The following is a 22652-nucleotide window of genomic DNA, read 5'->3' on the forward strand; positions in this document are numbered from 1 at the left end:
ATACAATAAAAAAAAGTTAAGATTCTATCAAAAACTAGTTGGAAATAAAGAAAGTAACTCCACTCAATATAGGAAACCATCACCAATTTCATCACATCGGTTAAGAGCATTCATCGCTCAAGTTTTTGTCTTTGATTCCTCGTCCTCTCCTTATTACTTTCTATTTTAAACAAAAGAACAGATTTACTACATCAAAATTAAGTTCATAAGGTTACACAACTAATTATGTAAACGATTCAGATTCATTACAAACGAAGCCAAAGGCAACTCCCAGACAAATTAAGTAAAAGATTAAGGAAAAAAAAACATTAAGGCTATGCTAATAATACATAAATTTACACAACTAATAATGTAGCGAATAAAACCATTTCACGCAACATAATTTAAAACATCCTTAAACCATAATTAGTTGTCTCTGTGCTTCAATCCTTAATTCTTCCCTCATTCTATTAATGAAGTCTTCAAATTTCTTGTTCAATTCTTCAGTACCATTACCAAACCTTCCGGTTACATCTTCATCTTCCTCGGCAAGTTTTCCATCATCATCCTCATCGTCTTCTTCTTCTTCTTCTTCTTCTGAAACTAACAACATGCTTTCTTGTTCTTGTTCTTTTTGTTCTTCATGTTCTTCAACAACCTCCTTCTCTGCATGTTTTTCCACTTGGTTGATCAAGGGCTCACTTTCATGTTCTTCTTCTCCAGCAACATTTTCTAGTGAGTCCATCTTTCCCGTTTTTGTATTATCCTTTGGCAAAACTGGCTCTTCTGTCTCTAAAATTGGGGAACCGAAATCCGAACCACCTTCTGTATTCTTGAAGCTCGTTTCGTCATTGCTAGTATAAGACCAGGTCGACGGAGGCTGGGTTAAGCCCGAGTGTTTTGCAAGGACAACGAAGAGCAAGTTGCATATGAAGAATATGAAGTTCTTGTTAATGGCGTGAGTGAAAAGTTGGTAAGGGAATGTTGAGAAGTAGAAGTTGAAGGAATGGAGGAATGAGAGCATGTATGAGCGGGAAAAGCAGAATGAAAACACAAAAGCTGAAAGCAAAAACTTGGCAATTTTTTTCAGGAGCTGATTGTCTATGGAGTTGTAGTAGTAATTTGTGAAGGTTTGTTGGTTTCGATCATCCATTTTCTCTTTAGCTAGTTTTAATTGCTAAAGAGGTATAAAAAGGCAGGTCTTTGGAAAATTGAGAAAGATATATGGGGTGGTGGAGAGATTAGTTTGAACTTTCGATTGTTGGAGTCGTCTTGCCAAAGGTGGTATATATTCTATATATATATATATGTGGAAGTCATGGAATATGGAGAGTTATATATAGTAGTCTAGGCTTAAAGAAATTTTAGGTTGTGACATTTTAATTAATGTAATATAAATTATTGGGCGAAGTTTCAAACTCTGATAAGGTGGTAGAAACACATTGTTTTAGTCAACTATATTCAAGTCTGCTTCAAAAAACTTTTCTAACAAGTGTGTATATATACATAGTGAGGACTCTTAAATACGAGAGTAACTGACATGGAACAAGTTCAGTGCAAACGCGATGCCCTTGTCTAATAATCTATTATCATGTATATATAAATTTAGAGACAACACGTAGCGGTGAATTCATTTTATGTGAGTCTTTCATTTTAAATGCTCATCTGATATACATGAATTTTCTTTGTGGAGGATGAAAACTTTCATGCACCCGTTGTATAAAACGATTATCTCACATTCATAATTATATACTATTCACATGATAATATAGCAAATATGTGAACTAATTTCGTGAGACGAGTGCATAATAGTTTTTCTTTTCTATTTGGAGAGAGGAGGGATGGTGACTTGTTATTTACTCGACTATTTGGAACTTTCTAGCTGTCACCCCATTGAGGCATCAGGCAAGAGTAATCTTCATGTTCACTATTTGAGGTTTGGTTGCCTTATAAAACTTGATTGCGAGAGAGAGAGAGAGAGAGAGAGAGAGGTGGCAATCATCTGAGAGTGGGACCACGAAACAAATTAGATATTGATCAAACTATGTTCTATAACAAACCCATGGTAGCAGCATGGCTTAAATAATCCAAGATTGAGAGCCTAATTAAAATCATTGTCACAAGTATGTAAAAATTACTTCATAATTTACATATCTAATAAATGTGAGATCAACATATACACAACTTACATGTCATTTTTGTCCTCTTATATGCCTTTATATTAAACTTTTAATCATCAGATTAAATAAATCAAATAAAAAAAGAACAAGGTGAAACATGAGTGTATGAAAGGGAAAGTAAAGTGTGTGGTCATACTTTCAATTAGAGATATAATTTCCTTTTTTCTTTCTTTCCAATCAACGAAAAAAAGGAAGATACGAAATTTCTTCCAACATTGAAAAGAAAAATACAAACACACAATTTACAAATTTGGTGCAAGGAATATTACTCGTGACCCAAAGCAAAGGGTTGTCATATTTAGTAGGTGAAAATTATGCTTGCTGCTGTTGCTTGGACTAAACTTGGGTTTGAATTTGGATGGTGTTCAATCCTTCAACTTTAAGCAAATATATATCATGCTCTTTGTTTCCTGTAATCCATTTTCATAATGGAAGCTTTGATCTTAATTAAGTCCTAACTTAGGGACACCTCCAGTGAAGCTCGTTTCTGTTCCATGCATCATTATATACCTACCAAGTTCCTTTTTCATTTTTAAACCCCCACTACGTAATATCGTTTGTTAAAAAAAAATTAAGGTTTTAACCTAAAATGTGTAAGGATACAATAAATCACTACTCTTTTTTAAGCTTAACCTAGTGATTTGCTTCTACTATCAATTTGTTTTTAACAAACAATATTATCTACATTAAGGGGGTGGGAGAGTAGACTAAGCCTTACAATGGGCTAACAATATTGTGATTCAAATTCACCTTTGGCGAAAATATAACTTAAAAGAGTGTATTTGTGTGCAAAGGTTATGCTTGTGATGGTTTGTTTAAGATAAATGTTGAGAATGATAATAAAGCTTCTACTTCAGGTTATTCGCTTCCTTCTTTAAATTTTTGGCATGCATGTTTATGTTATATAAAATTGTAAATAGCAAATATGTATGAATCATGAGCAGTTTATATTTAATTCCAATGATGAAAAAAGACTTTGAAAAATGTGAAAGTTGTAGTAAAACTAAAATCACTAAAAAACCTCATAAAAGTGTCGAAAAAAATTCTAATAAAAAAGTCCTAAATTGGGGGCTTAAACTACTACTTTTGTTATTTCTGGATATGCTTTAAATAGTACAACTTAAAGATTTCTTAATATTGAAATAATGTGAACATAGAATCATGTGATGCTATCTTTGACGAAGAAAAATTTCCTTCTAAAAATAAAAATAATGGGGGCAACAAAATAATTTATATAAACCTGATTCTTCTGCTCCTAATTTTAAGGATGAAGAAAATATTGAGATTGAACCAAGGAGTAAAAAAATTAGAATTCAAGAAGATTTTGACCCAGATTATTTTGTTTATAATGTTGAGGAAAATTCACTTAATTTGAAAGGTGCTTTAACCACACCTTATGCTATTTTTTGCTTTTTGGAAACGAGGTGTTAATGATGAAATAGAATTACTAATTTCCAATAATACTTGGAAACTGGTAGATTTACCACCAGGTTGTAAAACTATATACGGTGTAAATGGGTGCTTAGAAAGAAACTAGAACTAGATGGAAGTGTAGATAAACTTAAAGCTAGACTTGTTGCAAAGGCTTTAAACAAAAAATTGATCTATATTTCTATGATATTTTGTTTTTTTTCCAGGTATTAGAGTACCATCCATTAAATTGCTAATTGCTGTTACTTTTATTCATTTTTGAATGGAGATTTAAATGAAGAAATCTATATGAACCAACCCGAATGTTTTGTTGAACCTAGCCAAGAGAACTAAGCATGTAAATTGACTAAATCTCTTCATGGTTTAAAGCAGACACGTAAACAGTGGCGTAAAAATTTGATTCATGCATGATTAACAATGATTATAAAAGTAAAGAGAGTGACAAGTGCATATATTATAAATCGTGAAATGATTTACATGTAATTATTCTCGTCTATGTTGATGATTTATTAATTTTTGGCTCAAATTTATTGTGATTAATGAAACAAAAAATATTCTTAGATATGAAGGATCTTAGTGAAGCTAATTTTATTTTGGAAATGAAAAATTCAAAAAATGTGATGGTTTTTTTCTTGATCAGTCACACTACATGGAGAATATTTTGAGAAAATATAACTTTATTGATTGTAAGCGTTTTTCCACAATTTTTTTGTCCAAGTGAAAATAGAAGATGAACTAGTCAGAGAAAGAACGTATCCCTCGCAATCTTGTCATTTTTATAGGCTTAGTAGGGATTAGTTTTCTTCATATCTAATCTATTTTTTTTATCTTCACTTAAAAAAAATACAAGTGCCACATTTTAATACATATCCAAGCTAATCCTACACAAAAAAATGTAGACTAACATGCATGACGTGTACAATGTGTATTTTGTTTTTGGAAAACAATTTGAATTTTGGACAAACACAAAAATCAAGGCAATGCAAGTCGGAAGCCAAACAGAGAGTTTCTTGACTAAACTAGAAACAACTAAAGAAGAACCGACGTCCAAACATCCCTCGTACAACCCCTCGAAAGTTCCGAACAAATTCCATTCCAACACCCAAACAGCCCCTTCTCTCTCCTTCTCTGTTTCCTCCCCCCACGGGCGTCTCCCTCTCCATCCCTCTCTCTCTCCTCAAAACCCTACTCCAATCCCAAACCACAGCAATCACAACCAAAACCTCTCTAAAACCCTAGGAATGTCCTCGATACTGCTTCGGTCCCGTTCAGTCTCCTGGCTGTTAAAGCGCAATCGACGCCTATTGAGCTCCGATGTGGCTTCAACCCCTTCCAAAGAACCGCTCATCGGAGCCCAATCCCTAGTCTCCGATCTCACATCTCCACCTCCACCGCCACCTCAAAGCACTCCCGCTCCGAACGCTTCAAGTAGCAAATCTTGGAACTTTCTCAAGTACTCGCTCATTGGCGCGATCACTGGAGCCACTGCTTGTGTTGGTTATGTCTCGTATGGTATGAGCTATGCTGCTCTGGGAATGCTGGTTCATTTTATACGTCTTGGTGTTTTCTCAGGGTTTTGAAGTGAAATTTGACGTGGGTTTTGGCTGAAAAGATTAAGAAAGGCTTGGGGTTGGGCGTTTTAGAGTAATTTGTGATGAGGAATTTGTATTTGTCGGCGAATTGATTGAACAATGTCGAACTATAAGATTTGGGATTTTATTTGATCGTGATATTTGGGTTTCTCATTTTTGTTCCTTTTATTTTTGGTTTGTAGAAGTGAAATTTGATGTGGGTTTCGGCCAAACAGCAATTCTTTGTGTTTTTAATATTGGTTAATGTGGTGGGTCTTATCTTTCTTGGTGAAAGAGTGAATCTTGGATTGCATCCATTTTGCAGCTTACTCTTTGGAAGAAATCGATGAAAAGACCAAGGCTCTCCGAGCAGCACCTTCAACTATCAGGTTGGCAGATGATGCATCCGCTCTTGAAGTAAGTATGACTTGGAACTTTGTTTTAGGAACACAATTACTTAGCTGTCCGCATGACTTAATAGTGCAAAATAACAATTATATTCAAGTAACTCAACCTGAAGAAGAGATGAGGAAGGGAAAGAATGAAATGTACGGCTTCTTTTGTTTTGTGATGCGAAACAAGTTTTTAGATGAAAATAAGTCTAAGCATTTGATTGACATGGTTTGGAAAGAATATCCTGTCATTTTAGTATGTTGAATTCATTTCTAGCGAGTTTAATGTACGTCATATGAGTGTTAGACACATAGGACTTGAAAATTCCTGACCTGTACAGAGGATGTCTTTCAACTGCCATTAGTGTTTGGTCGACTTCTTTGACCCGGTCATCTGATTGATTCAAGTGAAAATCAGGGATATCTCGACCAAGTACTAATACCTTTTAGCTAGCTGTGGTCAGTCCAGTGGGAGGGCTTGAACCATGAAGGAAAGTATTTTGTTAAAAAAATGGTCCAAGCCTTTATATAGGATTGTTATTCAAGGAGTCAAATCAGCCTATCCAGTCTTGTATACACATATTCTATGGTTTAGCTTGCATGAACTGGGTTGTTTATTAGTTAAATCTTTTAACAGTTGTTCGTCATAGAAGTGTGTTCTAATCTGTCAGCTACAGAAGACAGATAAGTAGTAGGTTGCATTTAGTTCGCGTCGTATGAAGTTGTTTGGCTTTGCTTTTTATGATGCATTATATTATCGTTATTACCTCCACAACTGAAAGGGATGAGTTTTCAGTAGACTAACATTTAACAATCTATTTCTTCTGCAGAAATTTAAAAATTGGGTATACTCTTCTGCAGTTACAGGTGAGGTCCTCAACTACGCAGTCTGAGAACTTTTTATCATTGTTGGCATCTGTTAATTTACTTTATTCTGGAGCCTGTTATGTAGACGATGTATTGAATTAACCTCAATCATCTTTTGCTTTTACTTTTGTTTGGTAGTATAAATATGTTAACTACTGAGCATATAGTTACCTTATAACCAACATCAGAAGATGACAGAACTAGTCATTAATCTTTTGATCCAACTCTTTATCACAGAGAAATGAATTGTTTACTGAACCATTTTATGTATATTTTGATGATGTATTTTCAAAAAGGTATATTGATGAAACATATTCTTTAATGCCCACGCCTAGGCTATAAAGTTTGACAGAGCTTATTTGGTTTAACTTGTCACCTGATGAGCTGTTTAGCAGCAGATCAATTATTTCTCACGTTGTTACTGATGGTATGCTGATTCTTTTTTGTCCTATATTTCAGTGCCTGCTAAAGCAGCTGAAGCTTACATTGATGCAAGGAGGAATATTGAAGAACAAATTCGAGTGTGTTTTTTATTCTCTTAGAGTTTTTTCTCCGCTTCCTTCCACAGACTAATGTTGTGGTTTGATTGATGTGACTCTTGTCTAAAGAGCTGACTGTTGTTTGACTCAAATTCTTCTTACTCTTATATAGGGTTATACTGAACCATACGCAGAGAAGCTTCTCCCAGATTTGCATCCCATGGAGAAACATGTTTTTACCCTTGTTCTGGATCTCCAGGAGACATTACTGTACTCTTATTGGACGGTAAGGGTGGTGGAGGCATTTTGTCTCCAACATAAGACGTTGCACTCTTATGCTGGCAAGATTTAGCATGGTCTTAGAAGATTTATTTGGTACTTCATGTTTATGTGATCTCAAGATTTCTAAGAAATTAATTTTTTCCCCATTTGTTCGTGTCATCTAAAGTGTGTTTAGCATTACAGTCCAGACCTTGAAGGCTCTTTTTTTTTTTTTTTTTTTTTCATTTTGGTTTGGTTACTGACATCCATTTTTTTTTATTTGGCGTATAAAGCGAGAAAAGGGCTGGCAGACTATCAAAAGACCTGGAGTTGATGCCTTCTTGGAACATCTTGCTCAGTTTTATGAAATCATTGTGTATTCAGACTATTCAAATATGGTATTTAATAATTCACTTATACATCGTCATTACCTTTTGTTCTCTTTTTTAAATTTCTGACAGAATCGGGCTGTTTCTGGTAAATGTAGTATGTAGATCCTGTAATGGAGAGACTGGACACCAAGAATTGTGTAAGATATAGGCTGGGAAAGGCTGCCACTAAGTATCAGAATGGACAACATTATAGGGTAAGTTTTTTGGGAATTTTGTTTCACTACATGATGTTCGATTTCCTCTATTGTGTACCTTTTTGTTGATTTATATCTTTGAAATGATCCTTTAGCGTGGTATTTATTTTGTACGGTTTGTGGCTCTAGCCCCTGCCAATGCAGCATCTCTAAGCAGATTGCTATGTTACTACAATTAACGATCCTGCAACTAAAAAGTTTACTGGTGTGCCATTTCAAACCGTGAAATAATTGATAAACTCGAATGTGCATTGATTCCAAACCAATTTCCTCTCTGTTCATGTTCTATATCTGGTTTCGATATATGTGATTGGTAAAGATATGAGATGCAGTTTCTCTTGGCAGGACCTTTCAAAACTTAACCGAGATCCAAAAAAGATCATCTATCTGAGTGCCCATGCACGAGAAAATAGTCTCCAGCCCGAAAATGGTGCCATAATAAAGCCATATAAGTATGAGTTGGATGACACAGCTCTTGTGGATTTCATACCATTTCTTGAGTGTAAGTCATGTGATTTTCATTTCTTCTAGCACCAGTTGACTTCCCATCATTTGTGTTAATTCAGCTCCTGAAGCTCGTGAGAAATGCATTACCGCCTCATTGTGCTTTGTTTATGTGCAGTTGTTGCCCGTAATCCTCCAGTAGATATCAGGCAAGTATTGGAATCATATGAAGGGCGTGATATTCCTGCAGAGTTCATTAGGCGATCTAAAGAGCATCAACAGTAAGTCTTCATTTTGTGTTTAATCTTTGTAATTAAACAGGTCAACTGTGTCATGTTCATGTTTATTCACTTAATTCTACGTTAGTGATTAACTACACATTAGCTGTATTACTGTTGAGAGAAGATGCTCTCCTATTCGTACTTGCAAGACATGTCTGAGATTCATTGCATAATTCTTATACGACTGATTTTATTATTGTGTGATGTGAGAATCTGTCTCTTTATAATGTTACAAGTTGCCATAATTTCTAGCAAAACTTTGTGTCTTTGTATTTTTATTGTTTCTTTGCAATAAAAATTTGTTCTTAAAAAGAAAATGTTAGAAGTTGCCATAATGCTAAACAGAACTGTAATGACATTGCAGGCGGATGCAAAATCAGAAGCAGCAGGGTCGATTATGGAGACGTTGAGGTCAGGATGCCGAGTCAAGAATATTGTAAAGACTAGGTGATGTTTTCAAGTACAACTGGCGAAATGATTTTCGAGTCAGTGTTAAAGTTGCTACCAAGAAATTTGGAATTGATCATAATTCTTTTGCAGCATAGATTTAACATTACTATATGTGACTGCTCTGCTGTTGACATCGTATTTTTGGCCATAAATTTCTACAAACAGCAGAATTTTTGCTCACAGCAATTGTTATTTTGTAACACCCCGGAATGGAATAAATGATTTGTAACTTGTTTCTCGAAAGTTACTCGGCTATTTTTGTGTTTTCCAGCATCCATTGAGAAGCATGTTTCGGGCTGATTTACTTGTATTTTCATGTAAATAACTTGTCCGGTGATTTTTGGGTTTTACCTGCAGACTTTGTGATTCATCTTTTGGGTCTTTTGGGTTTGTAGAAATTAGAATTCACAATGAGTGCACAGAAAATGAAAACTGAAAATGCTAGCCCGATATTTCATCGTTAAACAAAAGATCAATTGGATTTCTTTGGGAATTAAGTTGAACAAAAGTCACTTAGTACTACGGTTTTGGTGGTATTTTTCTTCTCTTGCAAGTGAAAAGGTTTAGTTTGATTCTCGCTAAAGGTGAATTTGAACTATATTATTGTTAATCAATTGTAAGGTCACGTTCATCTTTTATTGTTGATAATAGTCTGTTAAAAGAAAAAGTTGAAAAAAGGAAAAAATGCTAGCCACAAATATCTTTAGAATCATCAAGCAAGCAATGCCCTTAGACGGGAAGAACAGCATGAAGGCATCCATCGTTGTCTGGATTATTTGTCACCTGAGCCTACTTCCCTGCATCAGCTACAAAGAAAAGAAAAGAAAGATACAACACCACAAATGGCAACCACCACAAAACCTTGGCCAAGACACCAAGAGAGGTATACATTTGACCATTAGGATTCTTCTTCACACCAATCATCTCAAATGAAGGTTAAAAGGAGATCAAATCTTCTGCACTCAAAATGGGTGTGGCCTCTTTATGGCCCCAATTGTTTGATACATATTAAGTCTTATGATAACAAAATCAAGAAAAGACAAGTTTATAAACAAACACGTGTTGGTCAATAACTTGAGCTCACAAAGATCACGCTCATTTTGGATGCAGAATATATATATATATATATATATATATATATATATAATTTTTTTTTTTTTTTTTTGGTAAAACTGAGTGCATAATATTTGAGCTCGGTTAAAAGTGGCTTCAAGTTGAGGGTGCATAACGTGAGCTTGGGTGAATCGCAATCCACTGGGGCAAACGGACTTCCCATTTTCCAGCTTTCTCCTTCCGTTTTTACTTGATGGTGTTATTAAGACTCTATTTCTAGGTTAAAGTGAGATGAGAAATATTAGTTTCCCCTCTTTTTTAGTAAGGAAAATTTAGAAATATAGCCATTTTGAGAACCACCTAATGAAATATAGCATTTTTCTTATTCTTATAAAATTAACTAAAATTGAAATTGAAAAGACTTAATTATCCTCATGTTGAATTCTCCTCCTATCTGTGCTGTTCGTCTCTTGAACTCCTCATGTCCATTTCAATTGTTAAAATACTACCACCACATTTCTATTAACCGAGATTTTCTCCGGCTGAGAGTAGGCTAGCTCATAGGTTAGGATTGTACCAGCAATCATAGCAGCTAAGTTTGTTTTAATATTACTCGTGTAAGGTACGTAAGTGTGAGGTGTGTGAAATGTGCGAATTTGTAACCCCGTCACTTTCCTCTCTCATTTAGTGTGTGTGAGAGTTGTAAGATATTTTCTGGAATCATAAGAACAACGGCAACAACAAGATATTAGGATCACAAATGCGATAAATTAAATCAACATGAAATAGAAATAACCTTATTCGTAGAATACGGAAGACATGGCTCCTGCGGATGACAAAAAAGTCTTCTAGTGTCAGCAAACGAAAGCGTTCCAGCAATAATAGGGTTTGCTTAGAATCAAACGTGTATATTGTATAAGCAAGGACACCCTTAATATAATGATTAGGGTTCCTCTAAAACCACCCAGTATAGCTAATAGAGAGATATGCCAAATCACTATTAAATTAAAATGTTGTCCCACCAAGGCATGTACAATATGTCTGCCTTAATTTGGGTTCCAAATAGTCAATTAAAGTATCTCTTGTTTCCATAATTCTTGCTAATCAATATTGAATCACGTTAAAATTCAAATAACTTGAAGTGATCATCCTTTCAAGTAATTCGGTTCATAACAATTGACAACTCAACAATAATCTTACATTCTCTCACTTTGAGTGTCGATAACAACAATTTGATTCCAAAAAGAAGCACATTGATCACTGAAACAAGGATACAACAACCTTCTCTCAAAAGACAACTATTAGTCAAACTGAATGAAGAATTATAGAAATCCAAATGCATAATCTTTTTGCATTTGTGCTTTGCAATCACATGCACATTCAAGCCAAGCATACAGTTGCATACTATGTCATGGTGTCTGAAACTGATGAACAAAATATCAGTTTCACTAAACAAAATGAAATCTAGTATATCATCTTTATTAATCAAAAGAAGTATGATCATGCACTTTTGGACAAATTTGGTTTGAAAGATTGCAAGTCTGTGAGTATACCACTTGCAATGAATGAGAAATTGAAAAGAGAAGATGACAGTGATCTTGCAGAAGAAGTTCTCTATAGACAGATAGGTTAGTTTGTTATACTTAACGGCTGCAAGGCCGGATACCTACTAAGATACACTTCAATACTGTAAACTAGTATTCTATTTTCGTTATGCAATGTGTATTTTCATTTAATGTCTTCACATTAAAATTTTGATTTTATTAATATACGAATTTTAGTTCTACAAATTATAGATAAACTTAAATGAAAGAACATTAAAAGAAATTGGTGACCCATAAGAAAAATATTTAAATACATAAGTGTACACGAATGACTATACCTAAATGTTTGTACCAAAATATGTTATGAGGATTTAGTGTATCTAAATGTTTGTATCTAAATGTACGTACCTAAATGTTTGTACCGAAATATATTATAATGAATTAGTATATCTAAATGTTTGTACCGAATTATATTGTAGTGAATTTATGTACCTGTTTGTACCGAAATATATTAATAATGAATTAGTGTACCTAAATATTTGTACCGAAATATGTTAAATTGAACTAGTGTAGACTTAGAAAAAGAAGAATCAAGAAATTAAAATATAAATATAAATAACATGAAATATAAAAATATAAATAACCATAACCTAAAAGGTTCCAATTGTTTTCTATTTTTCCCCCTTGCTTTCTCGTCTTTGACTTGTTACCAATTGCACCAATCAGAGCCCGATTAGGTGCCAACGTAGTTTTCATCTATGAAATGTTGTCTCATGATGATAACTGCATTTGCTTCTTTTAATCACAACAAGGATCAGATTCTCCTAAATTATTTATATGACCTAAGACAGTAAGACTGCGTGCTTCGATTTGGTCGGACCAAAAATGCTATTAAAAACAGGGAAAAGAAAAAGAAATGCTTTAAATCAATTTCAGACTAGTCACTGATTGTTGTTTTTTACTACTCGTACGAATATAGTGAAGGTAAACTCCAAAACACCTGTTGTATGATAACACATCCAAACCTTGGACCTTTTTCATGCACCAGTACAACATGGCTGGCTACAATCTTCTCAAGCTTTCTCTCTTCCTCTTCCTCACCCTCTCCACCTTGGCCTACAGAAGCGACGACGGTGATGAAACCAACAAGAACAACCACGCTCGCAGCCTTCACTCTAAGCCTCTAATGCTCGTAAAGGTATGGTGCATGGTTTTGGTTTTTGTTGGGACATTTGCAGCCAGAATGTCTCCCTACTTCTTAAAGTGGAACGAGGGGTTTCTGGTTCTAGGAACGCAGTTTGCTGGCGGTATTTTTCTGGGTACAGCTCTCATGCACTTTCTCAGTGATTCAAACAAGACTTTCGAAAGCTTGACTGAGAAGGAATACCCTTTTGCATATATGATGGCGAGCCTGGGGTTCTTGATCACCATGCTTGCGGATTCTGTGGTTTCATATGTGTATGCTAAGCAGAAGGACAGTGACCCTGAAGTTCAAAGTAGGTGCTAATTAATGATATGTGCTCTTGCTAAGCACTGTTATAGGCTGTGAACCTTTTGCTAACCATTTTGTTTTCAGTTCTTTCGATTCGGTGAAGATTCTGATTTTATGATTTTCTTGTTATGTTACAGGAAAGGCCGTTCAAAAGGTGAGATACGTAGGTTTTATATTATCTGAGTAGAATATACAAGTTACTAACTTACTAGCAGAAATATGGTATATCGCCACATATTCAATATGCTATGGTTTTCAAATTGAATAAAACTGAACCGGTATATAACTTTATCGGCGGTCCTAATTCATGACTCTTTAGAAATTGCTTCTTAAAGAAAAAACACTCGCTGTTTAGAAATATTTAATAAATATGCAAGTTCTCTTTTTAGCAAAGTATTTAGCTTTTTTTTTGCCAAACATGATCATAAACGCTTTGGGCGTGCTTTTCAAAAGCATTTCTAAACGGACCTCAATCTCAAGACGCAACATAACACGTTAGATTGTCTAGTTTGTGATTCCAAAACTGAGAATATGTTATGTAATGTCTGCTTTGACTGCAGGGCCATGATGTTCATGGTGACCACCCTGCAACAGTTGGTTCAGTTGGGGATAGCATCTTGTTGATCGTAGCCTTGTGTTTCCACTCTTTCTTTGAGGGTATCGCCATCGGAGTTGCCAGCACGAAAGCTGAAGCTTGGAAGGCTCTGTGGACGGTCAGTCTGCACAAAATCTTTGCAGCCATCGCCATGGCCATTGCTCTCCTCCGAATGATTCCAGACCGTCCCTTCTTATCATGCGCGGTATATGCTTTTCTGTTTGCCATTTCCAGTCCAATTGGTATCGGAGTTGGGATCATGATAGATGCCGCAACTCAAGGTAGAACAGCAGATTGGATCTCTGCCATATCGATAGGTCTGGCATGCGGCGTGTTCATATATGTATCCATAAACCATCTGCTGTCAAAGGGTTATACAGCTCACAAGTCAGTCTCTGTTGACACTCCCCACTACAAGTTTTTGGCTGTGTTGTTTGGAATCGGAGTGGTATCAGTTGTCATGATCTGGGACACTTAATATAACCGTGCCAAGGAGCCTGTCGTTCAAGTAGTTAACCGCATTCATCATGTACTCAATGTCCGATTGATCCTACCCTCAATATCGCTTGTAAAAATGTAAAAATAAAAATAATGCTAAATATTGACAATGACTAAATTTTGGGACCAAACAGCGTAATTAAAAAAGTTGGCCACAAATTCATGAGAAAAAGTGGCATATATATGCAGTACAAGCAATCAATGCAGAGTTCATTATTCACCTAATCACACAAATCATGATAATTAACACCAAAGTATAAACACCATTTGACAAACTTCACCGTAAACAAACGGAATGACATGATTCCAGAAAGGAGAAACTCAACGGTTGCAAAAACTTCTCCTTTACCGCCCGCTTTAATAGATTTCAAGGTGGTATAGCTGTTAAGAACTCTACCATCGCACAATAAAAATTGTCTCGTCTAAACCTCTAAAATTTGCACAAATGCAAAGGCGTCAGACAAGTCATCCCCGGTGCTCAAAGTTCTGCGTGGTAAACTCTCCCAAGGCAAGCTGTTACAATCAAAGGCCCTGCCAAATCCCCCAAAAGACAGCCTGCGAAAAAAAAGAAAGAAAAATTATATACATGTATAGACAATTCAGTTACCAATAGATATAGACAAATTAGAAAATCACTTACCAATCCACTGGCCAGATGAAGGGCGGATGAGCAAGGCACCAATACCTGCCCCAATGGAAGCAAAAACTAGTGATGCACCACACCGGAGAGTAGTAACTGTAACCTTCTTCCCCAGAATCTTGACTTGTTCTGCCGTATCAATGTCATCAACCTCTTCCCTAGACTTTATCGTATGAGAAAAATATCGGTAGATTTCAATGCCCACTTGGACGAGCCACGACGCTGCCACACCTAGAAAGTGTCCTGAGTAAACAATAAACATGAAAGGCACGGTGAGACTGAAAGCTCAACCAACCAACAACAACGAGACCACACAATTTTTTCTTTCAATTTCAATAGAATACATGAATTGGAATGTTACCTCTAAAAGTTGTTTTGCTAACACTGAAGAAGAAAACTAAAGTAGGCAATCTTCTTCCAGCTTTCCTCGTGGCGGACTTAGGAACATCTGTAAATTTTGTATGTCAGTCACTCGCATATTTTGAAGAATCAAAACACATAGCTAACTAAATTTATCATATGTAACACTTGTTTTTTGAACTTATTCTTCTCAAACAGAACTAGATTTAAATTTTATGGAAAGAAAGTACCTTTGAGAAGTTTCCATGCCATTCTCTCTGAAACATAATGGACACAAATTCGTTCCAGAATCCGTCTCGTGGTTACAACAGTAGTCTGCAATGGATGCAAAAAGTAACTCAACTGGAAGATGCAAAGCTTTGTTGCGTACAAGAATAAGTTTCAATCCTGAGAAGTGCAAAACTTTCTATGCTGTTTATTTAAGTAATTACAGTTGAGAAAAAAAAGAAAAAAAAACCCTACAACTGCTTCAGGTGAAAGCTGTCTTGTGTGTTGTGCGGGGTGGGAGGGAGAGAGAGCAACTATGTGTCAATGTGACAATTTAATCACACTTAACTATTTGGTTTCAGTAAAGTTCAATTAGAGGACCAGTGTTCACGATGTTTTGATTTAGTAAACGGCAGAAATTATCCTGTGCTAAAAAGTAAATACAGAAGGTAAAAGAAACGAATATGTAAATGCGAAGAAGCAAATCAACTGGGTGTTGATTTGACAACTAACGGACATCTCCATCACATTTTCAGAGCTATCTTATTTCGTGATCAAATTGTTTCTCAAAATAAATGTGATTAGTGGTACACACTTGCACCTGATCTATAAACCAGCAGAACTACACACATCAACAAGAGAAAAAAATCTAAACACATAATTCCGTAAATTTTTATCTACATAAAAGATCCATAAATTTCAAACAACTCTCGTGGCTACTTATTATATATGGTGCAGACAAGCAGCACATACTGATTTACAAGTACAAAAAAATATTGAAAATAAGCACATAATTCTGTTAACGTGTAATCCACCTTCAAAGATCCATAAACTGCTAATAACTGTTGTGGCTGCTTATGATGCGTAGTACATACTGATTAATAAGTATAATTATTTCAGAAAGGCATCCCACAAGATTAATGTTATCAAGCCCTCACAGGATATTATAATTTCCAAATGAGGTATCTTCATTCAAATGAGTCCTTCACAGACAAAACCTTTGAGTCAAACTATCTGAGGCATATCCTAGTCTGGTGTTATGACCAACAAAGTGTAAAAAATATCATTACAGTTTTTAAGCCCAAAAAACACTGTTCAGATACACCACGGAACCAACGGAACTTATTTGAGGACATTGTGTATGATCGGAATTTCATTCAACTAAATTCAAAATAGAAACAAGAATTCAGGCAAAACAACTCACCTCACGAATAATTTGTACTACTGATTTTTTAAGAGGAACAGCATAATCTACAGGTTGCACTTCTTCAGTGTCCGACAGGAAGTCATCATCATCCTCTTCCAAGTTTGTACGAGGCTCCAGAAGAGGTAAAAAGAACATTAAAAATGACCTCACGGATGTCATAGTTAGAGTCCTCCATTCAAAAGCTGAGAATAGAGGCTTTAACTCAATTTTGTATTCCTTGGTACTGTAATTCAGAGAGTCACTCTGAAAGATTCGTTGAGATGCACTTCGTATATTAGAAACATAATCTTCAGACCATGCCGTCCCAGCATCGCAATAGGCAACCGGTACCCTAAAATTACTGTTTCATAGCACTAAAAAGTTAGTACATAGTCAAACGCCGGCTGACAACAAAGAATATGAGGTATCTTCATTCCTCAAAGTTATAAAGAGATAAGATTGACAAGGGAAAGTACGAAAAGGGAAATATTACACGACCATTTGATGTCAAGTGTATGCAGCAAGCTCAAGAAAGAATATAAGGACCGAAACAACTGAAAATAAAACCCAATGGCGCCAAAGTTTTGGTGTCCTGATATCAAGATTTTGCATTACCTACATCGGAATAACAATCCCGAATATAATTTTTCTTCAGCTTCAACCATATAAGATTCCAACAATGTACTATACCTCAGAAAGTTATTAATCAAATCAAACACAATCAACCAAAACCATAAAGGCCACCCCTATAACTTTGATAAGTTTAGAACTTCCCTGAAATGTTCAACTGGAAAAACAGCCTGAGTGAACCTTTATCCGCACTCAAACTTGTTCACATCCTATAGTTTATCCCAAATCAATATGAAACCTACCCTAAATTGAGTTTCAGGGTATGATCAAATTCCAATACTGACCATACAACAAATACCATGTATACTAATGGGTAATTAACAAAATAATCAACCCACCAATTTCCGATTCTCAAATATAAATGCACCGATAAGCGATACCACTCACTTATACCATGTCTACATCTCCAAACTCCATATCAAATAATTATAAAAGCAACTTAGGGAGAGACACAGAGAGAGATGGAGAGAGTACCCATATAGTGCCTTATAAGCATATGGAGCACCGGCGGCGACAGACGCAGCAGCGGCAGAAGCGGCGGCTTTGGCTGAGAAATACCCAGCAGAGTGTAACGCTTGGACTGTACTAGGACTTGGGTTTTTCCTCAACAGATCAAGGATTATTGCTATTCCCGCCATTGTTATACCCTCTGAAGCAAAAACCAATCCGATCCCACAAACACGCTCAAACCAAAACTATCAAAATAAATCCAAACACGGGTTTTTACGCTTTCTGGCTTTAATTTTCCATGAAAAATTACTGGGTTATATAACGCACGAGATTAAGAAACCCAAAAGATGGGATTTTTATATAGCAGAGAAGGTGATAGAGAGAAGAGGGACAGAGACGGACAGAGTGTTTGGAGCAGAGAGAGAGTTGGTGTTTTTACTGACCAATCACATAGCTACCCTATACTTGACCAAAAAACAAACTAGCCACCGTCATTTCATTTTTACCTTGGTTGGGGTTAGGGCTCTGAAAGTATAAGGTTGGGTGGAACCAGAACCCCCACTTACATTGGGCTCAGCTTAAGCCTAGACCAGCTATGGGGCAGGATTTTTTGCCAAATACGACTGGTTAAACCACCGACAATCGGAATGAATCGGTTTGATTTGGTTTTTTAGTTTTATTTTTCTTAACAAATTTAGGATTTTTTTTTTGACAAATCTAGGACTATTGTATTTCCTCTATTGTTACAGCCTAAAAGGGTGATCCTAAGCCAACAAGGTTCTCTGTTTTGATGGGTTGAATGAGAAGGGGAGGGAGGAAGAGGTAAACATTTATCGTACGGAGTCTTATCTTTACGTTGCAAATATAATGTTTCCACGACTCGAACTCATGACTTTTTGGTTACAAGTGAGCAACATTTCTTGTTGCTACAGTTAATTCTTAAATCGAATGCTCACAATCACCATAAAATGAAACCTATCAAATTAAACAAAAAAAAAAGGGTTCTTATACGTTTTTTTAGCTTTATTTCAACCAATCGTTTCACAAATTTATTAGAACCAAAAGTGTTCGGTCCGATTGCTATCTCCAATTATCAACTTGCTTGAAGCTAAATTGACTCATCTTAATGCAAAAGTATGAGAGGGTAAGGGCATGCGTATCAGTTAAAAAAACGCGTGAATTGTATGAAGGGAGTGATCAAAGCACATCACATGAGTCGCCTTCAAGAAAAAACCTTAAATGTTTTGAGATCAACGTGATGTGTGCAGTGAAATATAAAATAAATAAAACAAAATATTTATGAAATTTGGCAAGTGCTATCTAGCATTAGTACTTTATTTCATTATCTGAAATAATAGGAGTACAAAATAATTTACATTATTTTCTCTCCTCTTTTAAGTTTGGTAACTCATTGATATTTTTCTTCTGCATCTCTTCTATCTTTTCTTTCTTCCGTTCGATTTCCTTCTTTCCTCTCTTTTGCTTAGATAATTGTTTCATAAGCAAAGTGTCTTCTAATGTAACAAACCTATCAAACCACTTTTTTTTACTACGTTGTAAATGTATGAATCGTACTTGTTGCTCACATTTGCAATGAACATTCACACTATTTACAACACTAAAGACATTATAAAATCAAATACACCTCATACTCAAACCGAAATTAAATCAAACCGATTGTTTTAAACCGGATCATGTCACCTCAAAATATCAGTATGCATCGAAAACCTTGTATCAAAACGAGCACGCGTGCGAATGTGCGATACATTCGAAAGCGCGCCAACTTCCTCGAAATCGGGCAAAATTCCCAATTTCTTCAAATTTCCAACCCCAAACCAAAATCGAAATTAGGGATTAATTAGTAGGGTTCAAATTCAGAAAGGGGTTTTTTCAAATGTTCAATTGATCTCAGAAAGATGAATCTGGGGGACCTGAACAAGGTGTGGGAAATCAAAACTCTGAAAAGAAAGGATCGGGAAGATGAAGCCAGGAAGATTCTCGAGAAAATTGCCCTACAGGTCCAGCCCATTATGCGCAATCACAGATGGCGCGTCAAGATCCTCTCTGAATTCTGGTACTTTGCACGCCTTCTTATTGTTCTTTCCTTAGTCGTTATTTTCTGTTTGGTTGCTGAGAAAATGGTTGCAAACTAGGCAGTACAATGTTTGGATTCCGAGAAAGTGTTTTGATTTGTTTATTGGGTGTATGTTTGCTGCATTTTGAATTTACAGCGATGATATGGACTTGGAGTGACGTTTTGAAATTTTCACAAATGAAGTTTTTATTTTTTTTTTATGTCCAAAATGTTGATTCTTTTTGTGGGCATCAAGTGATGTAAATTATTTGATGATGTTACAGCCCGAACAACCCTCGTCTTCTGGGGTTGAACGTGAACCGCGGCGTGCACGTGAAGCTGAGGCTGCGTAGGCCGAACAAGGATACGGATTTTTATCCCTTTGATCAAGTTCTTGACACAATGCTTCACGAGCTTTGTCACAATGTTCATGGCCCTCACGATGCCAAGTTCTACAAGCTATGGGATGAACTTCGAAAGGTGTTCTATGTTGGCCTTTCGTTAGTTTTAGCATTTATATCGACATGTTGCCTTTTTTGAATCTTTGTGTCTGTACAGGAATGTGAGGAGCTGATGGCTAAGGGAATAACTGGCAGTGGAGAGGGGTTTGATCTTCCAGGGAAACGTTTGGGTTTTTCACGTCCGCCTCCTCTTTCTTCTCTCCGGAAAACTGCACTTGCTGCTGCAGAAAAGAGAGTCCTTTTGGGATCCCTGATGTCATCTGGACCTAAGCGTCTTGGTGGTGATAACAGTATTATGTCAGCACTTAGTCCGGTGCAAGCTGCTGCAATGGCTGCAGAGAGGAGATGGCAGGACGATATCTGGTGTGGATCGGTGTCTTTTGAGGCTTCAAAGGATGGAGAATGCAGCCCTGATAAATCAGATAAATCAGAGAACTATGAAAATATAAGGCCAAATGCAGGAAGTTCAATGTCCCACAGTGGTGCAAAAGCACATTCCTCAGATAAATTATTGGGGACTCACAGTGGTGTGAAAGCACATTCCTCAGATAAACTATTGGGCAAAAGAAGTCGTGAACTAAATACCAATAGTCATTTGCAATCTTCCAGATCCAATTTAGGTTACCAATTTGTAGATTTATCGAGGGATGACTCAATATCTGCGTCCATGATCGATTGTGACATCACACCGCAAAAGAGAAGTCGAGAATCAGGAAACAGTTCAATATTTCATTCCAATCATAATTCTAGATCTAGTGTAGAGGATATGTTGGGCGTTTCATCTTCTGGCTCCATGTCTAAGAATGAAGGAACACATAACCCAGAAGCAACTGCTCTTTGGCAGTGTGGAACGTGCACTTTACTGAATCCCGTAAGTGTTTCTATTTCTAATTCATAGCGCATCTCCAATTATCTTAATTTCAGTCTCATTTAATCAAATTATATCCTTTTGAGTTTCTCAAAAGAATGATATTACTGATTGTTTCTAATGTTGCGAATTTCATCTATACACTTAATCTTACAAACTTGAAATGTACTTGTTCTGCATGTGTGAATGATGGGTGGAACAATGCAGCCGTTAGCTCCAATATGCGAGGTTTGTAACGCAATGAAACCAAAGGATGTTGGTTCAAATTATAAATTCTGGTCCTGTAGATTCTGCACTTTGGAAAACTGTGTGAAGTTAGAGAAATGCTCAGCATGTGATCAGTGGAGATATTCACACGGCGCACCAATAGCAAGCCACGCACCAAATCTGGGCACTTGAGTGGCAGTGCAGTGTGAAATTATAAATCATCGGCCTTCAATGTGTAGTTTTTGAATTCAAATTTTTGATAACTTTGCCTTTTGGTGTTGCCATTTAAGTCGGTAAATTGTTAAGTATTGAATATTTTCTTATTTGGTAAGACTATTTGCATCGTTGTTGTGGATTTTGGTTTATGTGCAGAATAACTTCTGAACTGACTACATATTGTGAAGAAGGTGAATTCACGTGCTGAAAAAATGTGGATTAAAGGTAAAAAGTAGTGATAGATTAGTTCTTTGTATGATAACAATGATATAATATGTCTGCCAGTAGCTTGCAAACAGCTATGCTTTTCAGTTTTCGTGGCACATTCGATATGATACCATGTCCACGGTAGGAAGAGATTGTATATACGATTCCCGTTAAATTGTCATGTGAATGACCATGCGACTATCTTTGTAAAAGTATTTTTGTCAAACCAACCCTTCATTTAGTGGTACCTCATTAGTCATTGGCTTTTATTGTGTAGTCTTTGAAGTTATGAAGCGATTTGGTGTTGCCATTTAAATTGTTACATATTTCTTTATATTTTTGGCCTTTCGATCGAATTGAAAAGAGAATTCCCTCCCCCGCCTTCTTGGGCGGTGGTGGTGGAGTAATCTTGTTATCTAATGATACGGCGGTCGTAAAGCGCAATCAAGACCGTTGACTAATTTAAAGCTTATTACCTACATTTTTACCAAATTTCAAATGCATGTACTAATTAATGTTGGGTAGCAAGTGGACCACATGTCACATCACATGTCCTCTAATGTTTAAAACTTTGGTAAATTATGTAATATTGTAGACCCATGTTGCCAAATTAAAAATACTCAACTACTCATCCACAATGGGTAGAAGAACGTCAAACGACTCAAACCTACTCAACTGTTTAAACTCGTCAAATCGAATCAAGTTGAACGGTTTTTTTTTTTAATCACAAATAATATTATTACTTTAAGCTTTACTGAGAGGAAGATAAATTGTTTGAACATGTTGTTTAGTGAGTTGAAAAAGAAGACTATTTACCAAGAAAATATTCCACTTGCAAAATTAAAATGAACCTACATGGTCTTTTGATTCCGCAACAATATTTTTCTTAGAAACAAATTTATTTTATCTTTTTTGTCAAACGAGAGATTACCACAATTTGAAAATAATAATGCAACAAAACCAAACATGGATCAAATTGATGAAAACAAAATAGAAAAATATAGTTTGTCGTAGACAAGATTATTTTAAGTCTCCGTGTTGAG

At 35.9% G+C, this 22652-nt stretch overlaps 5 protein-coding genes across 5 annotated transcripts; 3 read left to right on the forward strand and 2 right to left on the reverse strand.

The window, feature by feature from the left end:
• Positions 1-182: 182 nt before the first annotated feature.
• On the reverse strand, positions 183-1264 carry LOC137742930 (uncharacterized). Its single transcript, XM_068482865.2, has one exon. It carries the CDS (start codon positions 1130-1132, stop codon positions 395-397), a length of 738 nt encoding a protein of 245 aa, XP_068338966.1. The 5' UTR covers positions 1133-1264; the 3' UTR covers positions 183-394.
• Positions 1265-4592: 3328 nt separating this feature from the next.
• LOC137742488 (mitochondrial import inner membrane translocase subunit TIM50) lies at positions 4593-9164 on the forward strand. The gene is made up of 10 exons (XM_068482371.2): positions 4593-5102; positions 5487-5578; positions 6384-6420; positions 6880-6941; positions 7072-7185; positions 7454-7558; positions 7648-7746; positions 8092-8248; positions 8369-8471; positions 8836-9164. The coding sequence occupies exons 1-10, from the start codon at positions 4832-4834 to the stop codon at positions 8879-8881; spliced, it is 1086 nt and encodes a 361-aa protein (XP_068338472.1). The 5' UTR covers positions 4593-4831; the 3' UTR covers positions 8882-9164.
• A 3407-nt stretch (positions 9165-12571) lies between these two features.
• LOC137742540 (zinc transporter 11-like) lies at positions 12572-14113 on the forward strand. The gene is made up of 3 exons (XM_068482437.2): positions 12572-13014; positions 13148-13164; positions 13571-14113. Exons 1-3 carry the CDS (start codon positions 12573-12575, stop codon positions 14081-14083), a joined length of 972 nt encoding a protein of 323 aa, XP_068338538.2. The 5' UTR covers position 12572; the 3' UTR covers positions 14084-14113.
• Positions 14114-14221: 108 nt separating this feature from the next.
• On the reverse strand, positions 14222-18122 carry LOC137742539 (isopentenyl-diphosphate delta-isomerase). The gene is made up of 6 exons (XM_068482435.2): positions 17601-18122; positions 16515-16857; positions 15334-15418; positions 15105-15191; positions 14744-14986; positions 14222-14658 (listed from the first exon to the last, which is right to left on the reverse strand). The coding sequence occupies exons 1-6, from the start codon at positions 17762-17764 to the stop codon at positions 14582-14584; spliced, it is 999 nt and encodes a 332-aa protein (XP_068338536.1). The 5' UTR covers positions 17765-18122; the 3' UTR covers positions 14222-14581.
• A 1113-nt stretch (positions 18123-19235) lies between these two features.
• LOC137743574 (uncharacterized) lies at positions 19236-21535 on the forward strand. The gene is made up of 4 exons (XM_068483494.2): positions 19236-19650; positions 19935-20130; positions 20209-20982; positions 21187-21535. The coding sequence occupies exons 1-4, from the start codon at positions 19493-19495 to the stop codon at positions 21376-21378; spliced, it is 1320 nt and encodes a 439-aa protein (XP_068339595.1). The 5' UTR covers positions 19236-19492; the 3' UTR covers positions 21379-21535.
• The last annotated feature ends 1117 nt before the right edge of the window (positions 21536-22652 follow it).

Source organism: Pyrus communis, chromosome 11 (assembly GCF_041283825.1).
Source record: "Pyrus communis isolate YQ-2024b chromosome 11, ASM4128382v1, whole genome shotgun sequence".
Classification (NCBI taxonomy): domain Eukaryota; kingdom Viridiplantae; phylum Streptophyta; class Magnoliopsida; order Rosales; family Rosaceae; genus Pyrus; species Pyrus communis.